The sequence below is a fragment of the Rhea americana genome, unplaced genomic scaffold (genome assembly GCF_003343005.1).
Source record: "Rhea americana isolate MKP2758 unplaced genomic scaffold, rheAme1 scaffold_34, whole genome shotgun sequence".
NCBI lineage: Eukaryota > Metazoa > Chordata > Aves > Rheiformes > Rheidae > Rhea > Rhea americana.
In genome coordinates this window covers 471,604-488,038 of record NW_028186468.1, presented here as the reverse complement: position 1 = coordinate 488,038, position 16,435 = coordinate 471,604, and the positions used below count along the sequence as shown (strand labels likewise).

At 35.5% G+C, this 16,435-nt stretch overlaps 1 protein-coding gene across 4 annotated transcripts in view; it reads right to left on the bottom strand.

Moving 5' to 3' along the window:
- Positions 1-16,435, bottom strand: part of FAT1 (FAT atypical cadherin 1) — a 114,324-nt gene that overhangs the window by 33,912 nt on the left and 63,977 nt on the right. For all 4 annotated transcript variants that reach the window (XM_085311324.1, XM_085311323.1, XM_085311325.1 and 1 more), the window contains exons 5-9: positions 13,225-13,554; positions 12,525-12,735; positions 8,981-9,120; positions 1,432-1,707; positions 983-1,193 (exon numbers count right to left, since the gene is read on the bottom strand). In XM_085311324.1, coding sequence (XP_085167450.1) covers positions 983-1,193; positions 1,432-1,707; positions 8,981-9,120; positions 12,525-12,735; positions 13,225-13,554 — 1,168 coding nt within the window. The remainder of the gene's footprint in view (positions 1-982; positions 1,194-1,431; positions 1,708-8,980; positions 9,121-12,524; positions 12,736-13,224; positions 13,555-16,435) is intronic.

Genomic DNA, 16,435 nt, shown 5'->3' with positions numbered 1-16,435 from the left:
ACTAGTCAATGTTTCGTATGCATCAYTACCAGCGTCAGTTTGGTAAGTCAGTCCACATCATCCCATGTTATTCGCTATTCAAAGTCACCATCATTTGAATTGCACAGGCAAGTTCAAGATGAAAAAAAAAGGGGACGAGCAGGGCAAAAAAAAGGCAAGGAGAAAAAAAGGGGGAAAAAAAAGCAAGGGGCAATACTACTGCTATTCAAACCATGACTTATGTTATAAAAATTTACAAGATTCAATATTTTAATTGTAATAATGAATTTGTTTAAGGAATTAAAAGAATAGAATGATTCAGAGATACTTTGARGTGAAAGATAACCAGCAGTACATAGTGCTCTTCTCTGGCCTGCAATGTGATAGAAGTCATAGTGTCAAATGGACTGCTAGGGGATTTCTTATATATTTTACTAAGCAAGACTAGCAGTCCCACTATGTAAAACCAGCCAGTAGCAGCCAGAGGGAACTACACAAAGCAAAATAGTCTTTGCTTAACTGAACAGAAACTATTTGGTAGCTCTGTCTGCACCAGTATATAGGCATTTAAGCTATTTTTGAGCTTCCTTCTTTCACATTGTACTAAACACCAAGAAACATGTTGCAGGTTCTTATTCTTTTCACCAAATCCACTTTTGACTATGCCACAAAACATAACTTACATCATTGGAACACAATGTAATTTTAAGATCTAAATTTAATGCTTCCACAATTTCTAGTGAACAAAGCCTTTTAAGGATAATCCTTAGCTTTTTCTTCAGGAACGTAATAAAAATAGATGAGGGAGATGAATATTAATTATCTAGTCCATTGCAATTTTAAGGTTCTCAGACTATAGCTTAACCACATGATAAAATACAACACAGACACCTGTACCACCCTCTTTTTCACAGCTTATTTTTTATACATCTATAGATAAAACAAGACATGATCAAACATCATTATTTTATAATAAACTGAAGATTTAAGAATGTCAATATACCTGATTCAATTGAATACACAATTTCTGCATTTTTTCCCTTGTCCTTATCTAATGCTGTAACCTGAAGTACTGCTGATCCAACAGCTGCTGACTCGTATACTCGTCCTTCATAGGAAGAGCTAGTGAACCATGGAGCATGATCATTCGTGTCACTAACATTAATGATGATCCTAGCATAGTTGCGCTTTACAGGAACATCTTGATCTCGAACCTAAAACAATTAGCACATTACTAGTCATTAGCATCATACTACATTAGTACTGTTATTATAGTAGTTCATCCAACATTAGTAATAATTCAGGGTTTGTCTGTATCAGTCAAAGACTGCATACAGATTCAACATATACATGAAAGTTTATTTTGCGTGAGGGGCAAAATAAAAAGACATAAAAAAGAGAGATGTTTGTTGCTGACTTCAGAATAAATGTAGTAGTAATGTGTTTATTTACCATTACTGTAAGAATATGCTGGTTCATGGTCTCATGATCTAGTTTTTCTGAAGTATAGAGAGAGCCAGTTCCAGGGTCCAGACGAAATTTTTTGAGACTGATGGGATCAGTGCTACCCTGCATAGTATAAATCAGTTTATTCTTCTCATCTCTGTCCGTTGCACTGACTTGCAAAATTTCTGTCTCTGGTACAGTGTCTTCAGGTATAACGACTTCATATTTTGAAGTGGAAAATTGAGGCCTGTGATTATTTGTGTCTATAACTTTGATGTACACCTGAGAAGATACAACAGAAATGGGAAAGTATTAATGATATTTGGGAAATACAGAGGAAAATAGGATGTCATTAGAAATCAGACTGTAATACAGCAATACTTCTACTGCAAGCCTTTTTTCTTTTTTTCTCCAAGAAAGGGGAGAGAAATAGGGGATGTAGAGAGGAAAAAAAAAAAATCACTAAACTGAAGCCTGCCTCYTCTGCCCCAAAGTCAAAACAGAAATCCATACAGTCAAAAAGTGCTTTAAATAAGGTAGCTGAAAGGGTAAACATTTTTGTGTAATGTAAGATGAAAAATAATTCCAGAGTAACTTTAAAATTAAAAAGTGTATTCGTCAGTATGGATCCCAGGGAGGGTGAAAATGCTCTTTTATTTTTTTTCAAATTTGGAATTCTAAGCAATATTTAAGAATTGCTAAGAATAAGCAATTCTAAGCATTTTCCAAGGCAACGGATGCAGTGTGCCCTTGTGTGGAAACAATTCTCTTTCAGTTCTTTACCATTCCAGGCCTAGGCTAGCTGTAAACCACAGAAAGCAAAATGAAAAAGTGGTGGAATCCCCACAAATTTTTTTTTTCAATTTTGTTCTTCTTGAGCAATGCAGCACAATGMATTTCTCAGCTTTGTGCTGTAACATGCAATCTACAGTTGTTAATAATCAGCTCCACTGCCAGGGAACTGGGGTGGTGGAGAGAGGAAGAGAAGAGAGAGAAAAAGTGAGTGAGTGTGCATGCACGAGCAGGCATGTGGGGCACATGTACCCAGCCACAAACAAAATTCCCTAGCTCAGTAGGAGCAGTCCTAGACATTCCARATCAGTGAACTGTAATCCAACACACTGTAAGTTTGGGGAAATATCCATAAGCAAAGATAGCTTTTAAGTATCTCAGAAAGTCTATTATAATACAAACCATCACTGCTAGTTACAGGAAAATGCTGCCCTCCCCAACCTATTAGAATTCTCAGAAGATGGTGGCAAAAAGATAGAAAAGAAACTAATCATTCGACCTTTTAAAAGCACCTTGATAAATTTCCTTGCAAGAGGTTGCTAMGGAAACTAGGAAGTTTAGTTTCTGTCACGGATTAGAAACTGATTAAAGACAGAGAACAAAGAGTTAGAATATTGATTTTCATCAGGAAGAGAGATAAAACAGAACCAAGCATAAGATCAGAATGAAGTATGAATAAAGYAGATGAGTAAGGTTGTATTTTAGGCCAGGTTTTAAATATATTCATTACCAAATTCAACTGAAAAATGAAAAACAAGAATAAAAAACCTAGACCTTAAACTTGCAATTTTAAAAATTCTTTTAAATCTGTAAGAATACATTGTATTGTATACTATATACAATTACATTGTATATAGTATATATTGTACATTATATATATCTTATATGTATACACTATATACTATAATATATACAATAAATGAAATCAAATACTGAATTGTTCAATATTAACTATAGTCACTTACGTAGCGCCTTTGTGAAAACATCTGTTCACTTCACATTCATGCTCAGGAAAATGAAACAGCAACAAAAACCAGCAAATAAAAAAAATGCAGAAAACCCTACCCTTCAAATCAGATCAAATCAAACTATACATTTACACTTTGCATAAATAAAAGACTAAAGGGCAATATGCAGTTACTTCACTGTTAGCACATACAGGGATATTATAACTTCAAAATGAACCCAGCTCAATCATTTTTGTTATTCTATTCCCCCTACCGATTATTTAGACTCAGAAAAATAGTAAGTGAAAARATAAAGTGTAGATTTGATGAATTTTACTGAAAATGATTATTTAGGTTCATGCGTATTTCCTGCAAAAATAGCAAATAAGGAAACCTGGGGTAAATTGGGGGTGGCCATCTATGCTGCTGTAGCTTTATAAAATAACTACAGGAAAGCAGAATTTCTAGAATGAARCATCACAAAATACTGTGCAAAGTATTAAGCTAAATACCAGGAGTGAGGTAATTGTGAAGCCAACAGAGCACCTCCTAGACTAACCAAGTAGCCAAAGAACTAGCTTAACTGAGAAGGGCTTTGCTGGTCATATCATTACAAGGAATTAGCTTCAACTTCCTCTGGTATTAGTAAATGAAACTGTTAGATCTTACTGCTAAATACAAAAGGGACATCCACCAAAAAGGTATAAGGCTAAACAGATAAGGAGATATCCCACCAAAATGTAGGATATTAAATATGCATTATGAACAACAATTTTCCTAAAGAATGAACATGACTCAGCTATTATGAGTGCGTTGCCCATGTACTCAAATAYTTGTTAAACTACTTGCTCAAGTATGTAATTTTTCTGTATGCTGGTAAACACAAATGCAAATACACAATTAAATTCACTACTAGTAGAATTAAATCTTTTTAAATGTATTTAAGTTGAACTCCAAAAACCCAAGTATAGCGATGATTCAACTGGAAAGGTGTTTTATCTACACATTTTAGGATTCAATTCTCACTGTCTAAAGCTATTTTGTGTTCACTTGTGGATTCTGGTGGACAAGTGTAACAGGAACCAGATGTGCAYCCATGTGGTACTAAAGGCTAATCACCTGCTGGGCTGCTTTAATAAGACTGTAGCCAGCAGGTCAGGGAGAAGRGATTATTCCCCTCTATTTGGCACTCGCTTGTGAGACTCTAGTGCATCCAGTTTGGGGTTCTGCAGTGCAAGAGAGCGCTTGACAAACTGAAACGAAACCATCAAAGGGCCACTAAAAGCAAAGAGGGCTGGAGAACATGATTTATGAGGAGAGGGTAAGGAAATTGAACCGGTTTAGCCCAAGAAAGAAAAGGACGAGGGGAATCTAACTGCACTTCTTCAAACTATGTAAAGGGCAGGGGGAGGGAGCATATTTAGAAAAGCCGGAGTCAGACTCTTCTCAGAAGTGCCTGGTGAAAGGCCAAGAGGCAACACTTACCAGTTGCAGTAAGGGGGACTACGATTAGACAYAAGAAAACAATCCTGCCAAGTAGGGTGGTTAACTACAGTAATATAAAAGAATGCTTGAAGAGTTGATGTGTGATCTGTGTCCTCACAGACATTCAGAACCGGACTGGGACGTGTCCCTGTCAAGTCCCTGAAACACTTGATCAAACTTTGAAGTTTGCCTTGCTTTGAGCAGGAGTCTGAACTAGATGACCTCCAGGGGTCTCTTCCAACCCAAAAGCATGACGTAAGCCTACTAACAGTACCCTGCATCCCTGAGACTGGGATGCTTACTGGTGCTAACTGACAAGCACTAGATAAGTAATTTTGTTTTAAATGTCAAATGACCAAACGCCTTCAATTTAAATAAAGGACAACAGATGACAAAAGTTAAAATTGTGAGTGCAGTTCTGAAGACCCACACAGAAAATGTATGTTTGTGTGCTTGAGAATAAAATAACTACMTAAACAATTTTTGTTATTCTAAAAATAAAATTTATAGTGCAATCAAAACAGCTACATAAATTCTCAGTGAGATTGTAAGATTCAATTCAAATGAAATACATTAATTCCACTGAAGAAAGAAGTTGCATATTTAAAAGGCACACAGTAGAAAAGCTTGAGATTAGTAGAATGCAACGTGATCTCTGAAATAAAACAGTCTGAAACTGAAGAGACTCAACCTATTTTGCAAGGCGATATAAGTGGCTGTATTGCAGTTGCTCCCTGCTCACTGACAGTAATACAAACTGGTTATACAGAGAACAACGGAGCCCAAGATTTTTGAGGGGAAGGAATTCAAACCTATTAATTATATCACAGGTGAAACCTAAAACTGCATAGCAATGCACTGATTATTAATAARTTATAGAGAAGATACGTGCCATTGATAAAAGGTATTCAGCCTATAATATTTGAAAATTTATTTCTTGGGATTGTTTTAATCTTATTTAGCATTTGCTGATTCTTTGTGAAGTTTAAGAACTCCTCCTGTCTTTATTCATAATTATATTTCRGTTATACTGACATGTTTATATTCACATTCATAAACAAAGCTGTATTAAAAGTTTTATCATCTAGAGAGAATATAATTGCATTCTGTTTCCAAAATATCTCTGTGGAGCAGTGTGGTGATCGCAAACAAATATGCAAATTTAATCAATGAAGAGCATTCTATCCTTCATTCCCAAATCAATCACAAAGTATAATATCCATATAAATTTTGCATAAAGCAAGATTCAATATTCAGCAATAGGAAAGCAAGAGGGAAACTACTGCAATTAGCTTTAAGCTTTCTAATGTATTACTTCTAATGAAAAAGAACTGATAGCCAAAGCAACGACTAGAATCCTGTAAAGAAGATTTTTATGTTTTTTTTTAAGCAACTGAGTATTTCTTATTTCTGCTCATTTCCTGTGAATAACCTTTTCCATTTAAGGCCAAAACATTATAATCTAAAAAACATTAGTTYTTTTGTTTTCCCCTCTCCAAGCTACTTGTCTCCAGATCATCTTTGTCAAACACCATTACTGTAGGCCTGGAATTTGTTTATTCTTACTTTGCATCATGCATTTGGCATTTAGATGCATACAAAATTCTAATTGCTTCCACGCCTACTGTTGCTGCTCTGTTTTTCAAATAAGCTATTTAACTGAAGTCCAGAAAGAGTCAAATGCCCTACAGATGTTAATGGCCTCAGGCCAGCAGAAGTCTTCTAATTTAGAAGTTAAACTGAATTCACTACTTTTACGTGATGAGATGGATGTATTTGGTTTCTTATTCACCTCCCAATAACGTCTTGAAAATGTCATTTGTTTTTTCAAATTAAATTTAAAATTACTCAATCTGTTGTTAATCAAGGTCCACTAAATTGTTTACTGCATTTCAAAATGTTTACATGCATTATTTGTAAGCTACAAGTTCTGTATTGAATATTGTTCTTAATATCCTACATATTTAGGATTCAGACTTTTTGTGTCTGTCACTTCTTTTTAACTGATTGTCAGTGCTTTAAAGGATCCAACACATCACCAGCATTCAAATTTTCATCATTATTCCAGCTGTGAGCAATGGAATTTATATACTAGTAGGCATAAATAACTCCTTTAACTTTAGGGGAATTAAAACTGATGAGATTCAAAGAGCAAGAGCGTAACTTGTGCTTATCCAACAAGCAGGAGAAAAGGAAGATAATGAAAATGAAGTCTTTGTGCTCTCCTGTAATAGAAATCACAACCTCTATTCCTGCCAACTAGTGCTCAGGGAAAAGGAGACACAGAAAAGAAAATGTAAAAAAAAATGTAAAATATAAAAAGCAAGCATAGAAATAAATGAAGATACATCTAAGACTATTGTCCCAATTTTCCTTTAGGAGACTGTTGTGGTAAGTGTTTATAACGTTCACTTGACTTTACAAAATGCTACAATAACAAGTTCATTTAAATGAATTGGACAAAAGCTACACTGTACACTTCTAATAGAAGTTAATGAATCACACAAACCAGGAGAAGAGAAGGGGTGGGGTTTAAAATATTTTGGGGACTCTTCCAAATCCTGATTGTTCCAGAAGACAAAACAGATCATAATTTGACTCTGACAGTTCAGAAGGCCTGCATAAATTCAGCTATACATAAACAGCAGCAGCAGATAGAACATCTGCCATAATCAAGACCCCAAATTCAACTTTTACCAATCCGCAAATTGCCCAAAATACCCAACATCGTGAGGTTTTTGATGGCATTCTTGAAGACAAGCCTTTTTCTGTCTTTCTGACTTCTCCTGGCAAAGGAAACTCTTTTGGTTGGATCTGAGATTCTTATAATCTTTTCATGCTATTTCATGCTTTCTATCTGTCATTCTGCGATTGGAAGAAATGAATCCACTCAGTATTCTTACTGCAACTGGGCAATAAAGTTATAACATGGTACTCCAAGCATTTTACTGCGATTATCAGCACCAGTGGCAATGTTAATAGCTATGACAGCAGCAAGTTCCGACTTATGCTACACTGGAGGACATGTTATAGTTTTTGAAGGTTCATGGTACACTGTATCACCCACAATTGCCACCTTTAGAGGAAAAAGTGGCTTTCAAAGGAAGCTACTACCCTTGCAACYTTCTACTAGAATTTGGTTTATTTGACCCATCTAGCGTCCAGATGTGCAGTCAGCTGAATAAAGATTCTGTTTTAAATCCTAAACATTTACAAGAAACATTTTTCCTTGTAGCTGCAAGGGGGAAGAAGATTATAAAAGACATAAGAAAATGATAGAAAAATAYACATACTATGCAAAGGCTGAAAAACAAAAAGCTAGGTTCACAACAGAAATTCCTATGTACATAGTTGACAGCAGAAACACACTATTTGCTCTGCAAGTTTCCTAACTAAGGGGTAGCTCAAATGGTAACACACATGCATCACTATACCAATCAAACAGTCTTCATTCAGTAAATAATTCCTCTCCTTTCCACATGGAAGAGGAGGGGAGCTCCATTGTGCTCAYGGCTTCATTCACACCAACCTCAGCTAAACCTTACTTCCAATTACATTCAGATTCTGGGCTAGAGAGAGAACCTAGATAAGAAAAACAGGAGAGAAAAATGTATCACAGCCTGCCTTTTTATGGATTACTTCTAGCAATGTCACAAAAGGCTGCTGCCTTAATGTGAATTTCGTATTAGCCCAACTACAAAGAAGTTGCCACCACCAAGGAACCTTAACAGTAAGATAATTTGGAGAAATTTGGCTTTTCACAGATTACCAAAGGCTCTCTGATAARTGGAAATCTAGACCTTCTTTGAAGGTAAAAGAAACTACTCAGGAGAATGCACAYTGGGATATTATCATCTAGAACTTGTTTCCATATGCTCACTATGCAGGAGGTTTCATAAAACTGTATGAACTTAAAGTGACTTGTAACGGTCTTCTAAATGCCCAGCTATGTAATCACATTATTTACTGATTTTATGAGAGTTAGGATAAAAAGAGGTAATTCAGATAAAGAGTATATTAATCCTTTTTTTGAGAGTAAATAATGCAAGTAAGGCCTCAGTTTCTGCTTTCRTTTACTCAGCTGATGTTGGAACATGATACAAATTGAAAGCTGTTGATTCAGACCACATTTTTATATAAACAGTCTTCCACCTGGACTGCCAAGCACTATGGATGTATCAATACTAGAATCTCTATTTTAGACGCAGTCCCTAATTAATATAAACCAGATTCACTGTCCAGGATGAAAAAAAAATATAAAAGGGAAACAAAACAATAAAACATGCAGCTACAAATTCCTCCTATAAACACTTCATAAGAAATTGCATTACCTGAGTGCTGATAGATCTAGTTCCATCTGTTGCCTCTACCGTCAAGTTGTAATTTGACTTYTGTTCTGCGTCAAGAGGTCTAGCGACAATGATGGTTCCAGTGCCCTTGTCCACATCAAATCGACTGTCATAGTTGCCACCTTGTTCAAGAAATTGGGAGGAAAAGTTCATAAAACGTAACATTGTGGTACTATTTCATATATGTTCATGTTCTTCTTCAGATACTTAATGAAGGTGGAACTATACAGGACGTTTTAAACCCTTTGTTTTTCTGGTGATATGGTATGCTGCTATTACAGATATTTAAATCAGGGTAGTTTTAGACAGAGTTGATTTGTCTGGCTCATGGAAAATTCATAGGTAGATTCTGAAGCAAGAGTCTCAAATTTTTAATCAGAATGTAAGGATTCCAAATAGTAGGAAATGGAGAATTACCAGGTGAAATATGATAGCTTACTATATGTGGAAAGTCAGGCTAATTAGTGGAAAAGGTCCTTTGTCTCAAAATAAATAAAGAACTCACATCAGAAGGGCTGCTAAATTTACACTTCTTGGATCAGAGTAAAAATATACTCATATATTAATAGAGATAAGGTTGAAAAAGCAACAGTAATGCCAAAGGATGCTTGGATCAATGCTGAGTACCTAAAAGAACTCATTGTCTAACTCCTACTAATATTAGTAGGACTTAGATGAGTGTTAAAAGCTTCAATGCTTTAAATATGCTCAAGCTTCTTTTCTGAAGCAAAGTAAGTTACTTTYCTTGCAAAACATTCAAATTACCCTTTGAAATATAGTTAAATAACCATGTAGATCAATATCTACCCTTAAGTCTTTTAAATATTCAGTTGGTCATCATCATCTCTGTGCCACTGTAAGCAAACTGTCATGAGAATACAATGTCCATTAAGCTCAAACAATGACAAATATGGCCATTAACCAAAATTGCTTTAGACTTTCCAATAAGCTACCTAAAATGGAGGAATTAATTTTTGTTTTGGTCAAGTCAGTGCTAGATATAGCAAAGCAATTTCTTCTACTTATGTGCATACGTTCTTCTAATTACATTTTAAAGCGATRTCATTCAGGTGTAACAACTGCTTTATTTATGCACTTTTAAAGAGTTATTACATGCTATTGTTTTGTAAATCACTGAATGCTTTTTATGAAAGACCACGGCTAAAAGTGAGAGAGTGAAGTTCCAATGGTTGCAAATTTATATTTTATCTAATAAAGAGCAATAAACACYGAAATGGGCCCCATTCCAACAAAAAAGGATTGCACCTTTAGAAGGTTCCACTGCATGATAGGCATACCAATCTAGGAAAGATGGGCTGGATTCTGCTTCACTGGATTTAAGATATTTAGAAACAGTTAATAATAAAGATCCTGAAATTTTTATAGTTTCACTGAAAGCCAATTTATCTTATTGGCCTAGAAGCATCTGAATCACATACATGGATATAAAATGAACAGCATGAAATGCAGCAGCTTTGTTTTGAGCAGGTACATGTGAAATTTTTTATTTGGTTTCATGCAAGATGTTAGGTTCAAAAAGTGAGTCTCTAGCTTTTCTTTCATAGTTGATATGTGATACCGTTTTCTTAGATAGCTAGGAATGAATTTAATGACTTCATCGAGACATTAAATTCTAGACATCTCCACTGCAAGGGAAGAGCAGGATCAATGGGCACGAACCTGTTCAGCTTCCCTGGTGTAAGGACAAGCTCACTAACCAACTTATTTATTCTTTTACTTTGAAGTAACAAAATTGCAAAGGTCTCATCTAATTTTTCTAGTAGTAGTGTTACCTGGCAATCCACTGAAGCATCACCCAACCCAAGCATCTGCATCAGGTGCACTGAAAACGTAACAGCAACAGTTTTGGTCAAAAGCCAAAACTGGAAGCTTTAAGTTGATGTTGTGTAAATGTAATGATGACAAAACAAAACAAAAACAAACCTGTCACAAATGCAACTGTGAGCACTTTGATTTCCGAAGAGTTAATAAAATAAATATTTTATAAATGTACGCTTTCATTTCAGATCTCATAATCTGGTAATAAATTATGTGATCTCAGCAGATACCTTCTGCTGTACAGTTCAGGTCACAAGCCATCTGAAAGATGTAAAATACTTCACTAGCAAGCTTGTCTCCTGGCTCAGCCAAAAAGAAAGAAAGCATGGAAAGCAAGCACAGAACACAAAGGAAAGCCGTCAATCAAATTATTTCATGCTATTAGAAATAGTAAAAGAGGGCAGTAAAGAGATCACCTTTAAGAGCAGCTGATAACATGATAACATACCAAACTTTCCAAAACACTTTTGTTAAGAAAACAGTTAAAATAAAATGTTTGCTTTTACAGTTTGTAGGTAAGTCCTGCTCTCCCTTCATATTAAAAAATAGATACATTAAAAAAATCCCCTTAGGAGTTTTCTATATATGTCTTTTTAAATAGCAGGAACAGATCATCTATTTTCCATGTTAAGCCTAAGTGTCCAACCTGCTCAAACTGCATGCTTAGGAGAAGGAAAAAAAAAACCCAAAACAAAATAAAACCATTACCAGGATAACAACACACTATTCAGACCACACAGTAGTTGGGGGGAAAAAAAAAAAAAAAAAAAAAAAACACCCCTAAAAAGAACAATAGAAAAGTATACCCCCAATCTTGTTAACAAATTCTGCCAAACTAGAGACCCCAACAAATGTCATCRCTTTCCTCTGTGGAAACTAATGGACTGAAGTCATTAATGATATCTGAGGCCTCTTCTGCTTCATGTTTTTCACCTCTGTGAACCACTCTCATTTTATTGACATTATACTTTTCTTAATCTTGCCTTTAGTAGTCTCGTTTTGGTCTATAGATATTTCTGACTGGATGACGCCGGTTGAACCAGAGCAGATAGAAACTTCTCTTCATGTTCCATCTCTGCTTCCTGAAGCAATTTTTGTATTCCCTGTCTTCTTTACTTCCATGTATGTGTGCATGCATKTTTGCGAAAACAGTAAAAGGGCAGTCTCAGTTCCCAAATACCTCCAATGCAGATAGTTTTGCCCCTATGAGAATTCGAAGTGGCATCTCGAACCCCCTACACAGATATACAGACCTTAGACTTCTCTATTCCTTCTCCTTGTCTAAATTTTTTTATTTGACTGTAATCTGTTTGTACAGGAGCTTACTTTTTGCAGGTTACATTAAAAAGAATCATAAAATAGTTCTATATAAGTATTTAACACATTAGCAATGATGTCAAAACTACCACAGGCTGCTCAGGCGGGAAGCAGGCTTTCATGTGACCTGTGTCAGTTCTGATGTAATACCGTGCATATGGATTTGCCTGAAAGCTTTCAGAGAACACAGTAAACTATTTCCTGCTCCTTGAACTAGTTCTCAGGGAGAGGGAGCAATCTATAGCTAAAGCAGGTCAAAACCTTGTATTATTTAGAAGAGACGTTAAGAAACCAAGTTACAATGAGCCCTTCAACATTTCACCCTTCATACATTTGTTTCTAATAACAAAAGCCCTTAAGGCATACTTACCTGTTATGTCAAACCACAGTGGTGTTCCAAGAGGTTCAACAGCTATTACGCCGATCATGTGAGCAACCGGGTCACTTTCCATCACCGTAAAAGAAAAAAATGTTTCCTCAAAATAAATGGGCTCTGCAGGTGGGATAGGCTTTGGAATCCATTCTATGTGAAGCCGTGTAGTTGATGATTTCTGTGGGCGACCGTTATCTACAGCTTTAATCTGTGAAATAGATACATCCTTTAAGGCCCCAGAATCACATAAATCAATTATGTCACTTGAACGGAAAAGTAATAAGCCCCAAACATGTTTGCTTGCATGAGATATAACCAAAAAGGTTAAGTGTCTTGTAAAGYGGCAAAGTAAAAGCATGCTGCGCTTCATAGTAGCATACATTCTGTTACCATAAATTCACTTTAATTTTGCTACCTTCCTGAAACAGAGTCAAAATCTATGATTGTTTAYGTTCCCTTATCATGGTCATTATCTGTGAAATTTTGGAAAAAGAAGAGCAGCTTCTTGATTCATTTTCTCAATGCAACTCTCTGAAATCATCCTTTAAATAACACAGGCAAAACAATACTGCATTTGCAGACACATGCTATCTTCCAATACCACAGCCACTCATCTGCCAGCTACTGAATAAGAAGTGATGAGAATACAGATAAAAGCACAATCTACATATTCATGGTATAAGAGAACTTGACTCACTGAAAGGATATCATATTCCCTTGCTGCAGAAAATTTTTTTGATGAAACCACTCCAGTTTTCGGTTCAATAAAGAATTTGCCATGTTCATCACCATCTTCAATGCTGTAAGATATCTCTGCATTGGGACCTTCATCTTTATCTGCAGCAATAACTCGATAGATTGGCTCTCTCCTAGCAGTTCTCTCTCGTTCTGGCTTACCACGCTCTGGAAGCCTAATTTTGTAGAACTTTTGCAAGAATTGAGGCTTATTGTCATTCTCATCTAAAACCTTCACAATCACCCGTGCAGTAGTTGATTTTGCAGGAATACCGTTGTCTGTTATCGTTACCTGTTTTTATTAAAAAATTAAGAAATTATTAATAATAGCAAAAAGGTTAATGTTCAATCCCAATATGGTCTTTCCAATCTGTGTTTGTGTTCTTTAATAATAATTTATTCAAACTATTACAATCATACAGTATTTCTCTAACTTTATTTACTTATGRAGTGTTAGGTTAAAAAAAAAATCACTTTTCAGTGAATTTTTAGAAAAGCCACTACAAAGATTTATACAGATATTGTCTTAACATTTTGATGCTTGAGGTACAGACTGTAGGATTTAACAGATACACATTAAACCTCTTCCACTATTTTGCAATGTGGTAACAGAAACATCAACTTCTTGAGTACAGRAACAGCACACAAGTATAGTATCTCAGATAATACCTTCACTGTARTAACAGCTTAACATACTTTCAACCTAGTGTTTCCCTGCAACTTTTAAATCTAATAGTTTGATTTTACACCTGAAAAGATGCAATTCATAAAAGTAAGAATATTACTTCCAGAATCTGACAGGCCTGTGCATTAAAAGAAAAATATTTTAAGACATAAAGTCACTATCTTGACTGAAAAAAGTTTTTAAATAATAYATAGCAATTTCCATATCCTAAATAAAACAGGAAATAAAACCAGCTCTGCTCTCCCAGCAATAGTCAGGAGTCTTACTAAAAGGCCAGTAATGGACTAAGGAATCTCCTTCCGTAATAATTCTAGGGATGATCTGATATTATTGATATGGGTAGTGAACAAAAAAGTAAAAATCAGGATTATGTTAATCTGAAATTAAARCATTTTACACAAAAAAACAAAAACATGAAACGCTCAAAAAAACCCCAAACACAAGCACACAATCCTTTCCCCCCTCAAATACACACTCACATTTCAGAACAGGAAATGCCAGGGGGTAGAATGTAACTAGTCTGTTTGCATAAAATTTGCATTGCCTTGACCCAAAAGAATAAATGGCAAAATTGAGGAAAATCTAATTTGATTTGAAAGCAATGTCAGTTTTGAAGATATTTTTGATACAATAACAATCAGAATACTATGATATGAGAGAATAACACAAACTGAATTGACTGTATAAAAAAGCTATCCAGTTGGCACTCAGAAAATAGTTAAAGTTGGTTATAAAAGAATGGTGCCTATTATTACTAAGAAATCAAGAGTGCAATCAATGGTCAATTTTAATCACCAACAAGGATTAAACCCACCAACTCAWCTGGTCAACATTTCAGTGCTCAGTTAATTAGCCAGATCCACAGCACTTCGCTCAAGCTGCTTATAATATTACCACCACTCTGTGCATTTCTGGGTTTCTTCCCAAGTTATTTTCAAAGGTGTCAACATAAAACTAACAAATGGGGAAACTGCTACTTTGGGCCAGGCTGTCTTTCATTAYTGCACTATAGTTAAGAATTTTTCCCTACTTTGAGACTTTTATTTAAAACTTTAATAACTATGGGTCCTCAAAATGGAGGAAGAGAATTAAATTATGAACAATGCAAGGCAATAACCAAATTCCAAACTAAAGATCAATCATCTTAACCTGCTGTCTTTTATAGAGAATGCTGGAAATAGATGCTTTTATTTAGCACCGTGTGATACTATAACCTTAAGAAAGTGTTTCTGACTTCTGCATATATCATCTTACAATGCCTTTGGTCAAATTTGCTCAGTTTACTTTCTTTTTTAAWAATTTTGATTGCAGTATCAAAAGGCAGGGCTTTCCTCTTAGGGGTCGTATTTGTAGTATTACACCAAAAGGGATGAAGGATATGGATATAAGTTTTAGCACTGAACCATCCATACCACTACACTGTTGCCATGATCTCTGGMAGAAGTTTTGGCTAAGAATAAATATCGCTCTCCCAAACGACACCAAGGAACAGTTTGAGAATGCGCACAAATTAGGCGCTATTCTCAACAGGCAGTGTGGCCCTGACTACCCTAGTCTAGATCCCTAGAAAAGAGTTTACTGTTTGCACTTAAGTCATAATGTGCTAGGTRCCTTCATGGTCAGAAAATGATCCATGGCTCATTTTATTGACTATGTAAATCTCAGACAAGAACCAGTACAATATACAAATGAGTAAAAGGCCTTAAGTATCAATTTTACAATCAACGTACTTAGCGATGTCCACAGAAATGAGTTACGTAACTGACATGAAGTGCTTTGGGAAACTCCAACACAAATACGTTTTAGATTTACAACAGAGTAACTGCAACTTTCACGAGTTGTGCATCTAACACTAAATCAGGTTTGTTAATTAATTCATTTTCTTTTTATTATTACTACTAGAAACACATTGCCATGGATATTCCAACCTGTTGTTACAGAAGCGCAGAGAGTTCTTTCCAAAGGTGATAKAAAAATTAAAATTCTGGTAAAAATTTGGCCCAACAGCTGCAATTTAATCCAGCTTACAACATCCCAAAGGGATGTAAAGGGGTCAGGAAGACTGAATCTTGTAAAGGATAGTTTATGAATTCTAGGAATATGCTTACCAYTAAGCCTTCATTCAGCCTTTCATTTGCATTCCTAACAGAAAATCTGTCTACAAATTTTTCAAATTTTGAGTAAAGCCAGAATGGCTGCCCTCACTATGTTAGTTTTGCCAACTTACATTGCACTCCCTTATCTATCATTCAGAAGGAGGGAGAAAAAGCTTTCAGGTAAGTTATAGGTATAATGCAAACATCGCTATGAATATTAAGCCTTTACTGTGGGTGAAGTACAATGCTTTTGTACTGCCTGAGAGCACTGTATTAACTGGTACACCTAGAGTTGTCTACATTGCTGTTCTTTTTTCTTATTTTACACAAAACAAGACACATCACCAGCAAGAGGAGGACTAGCGAAAATGTGGGCCCGCTACTGAATGGGG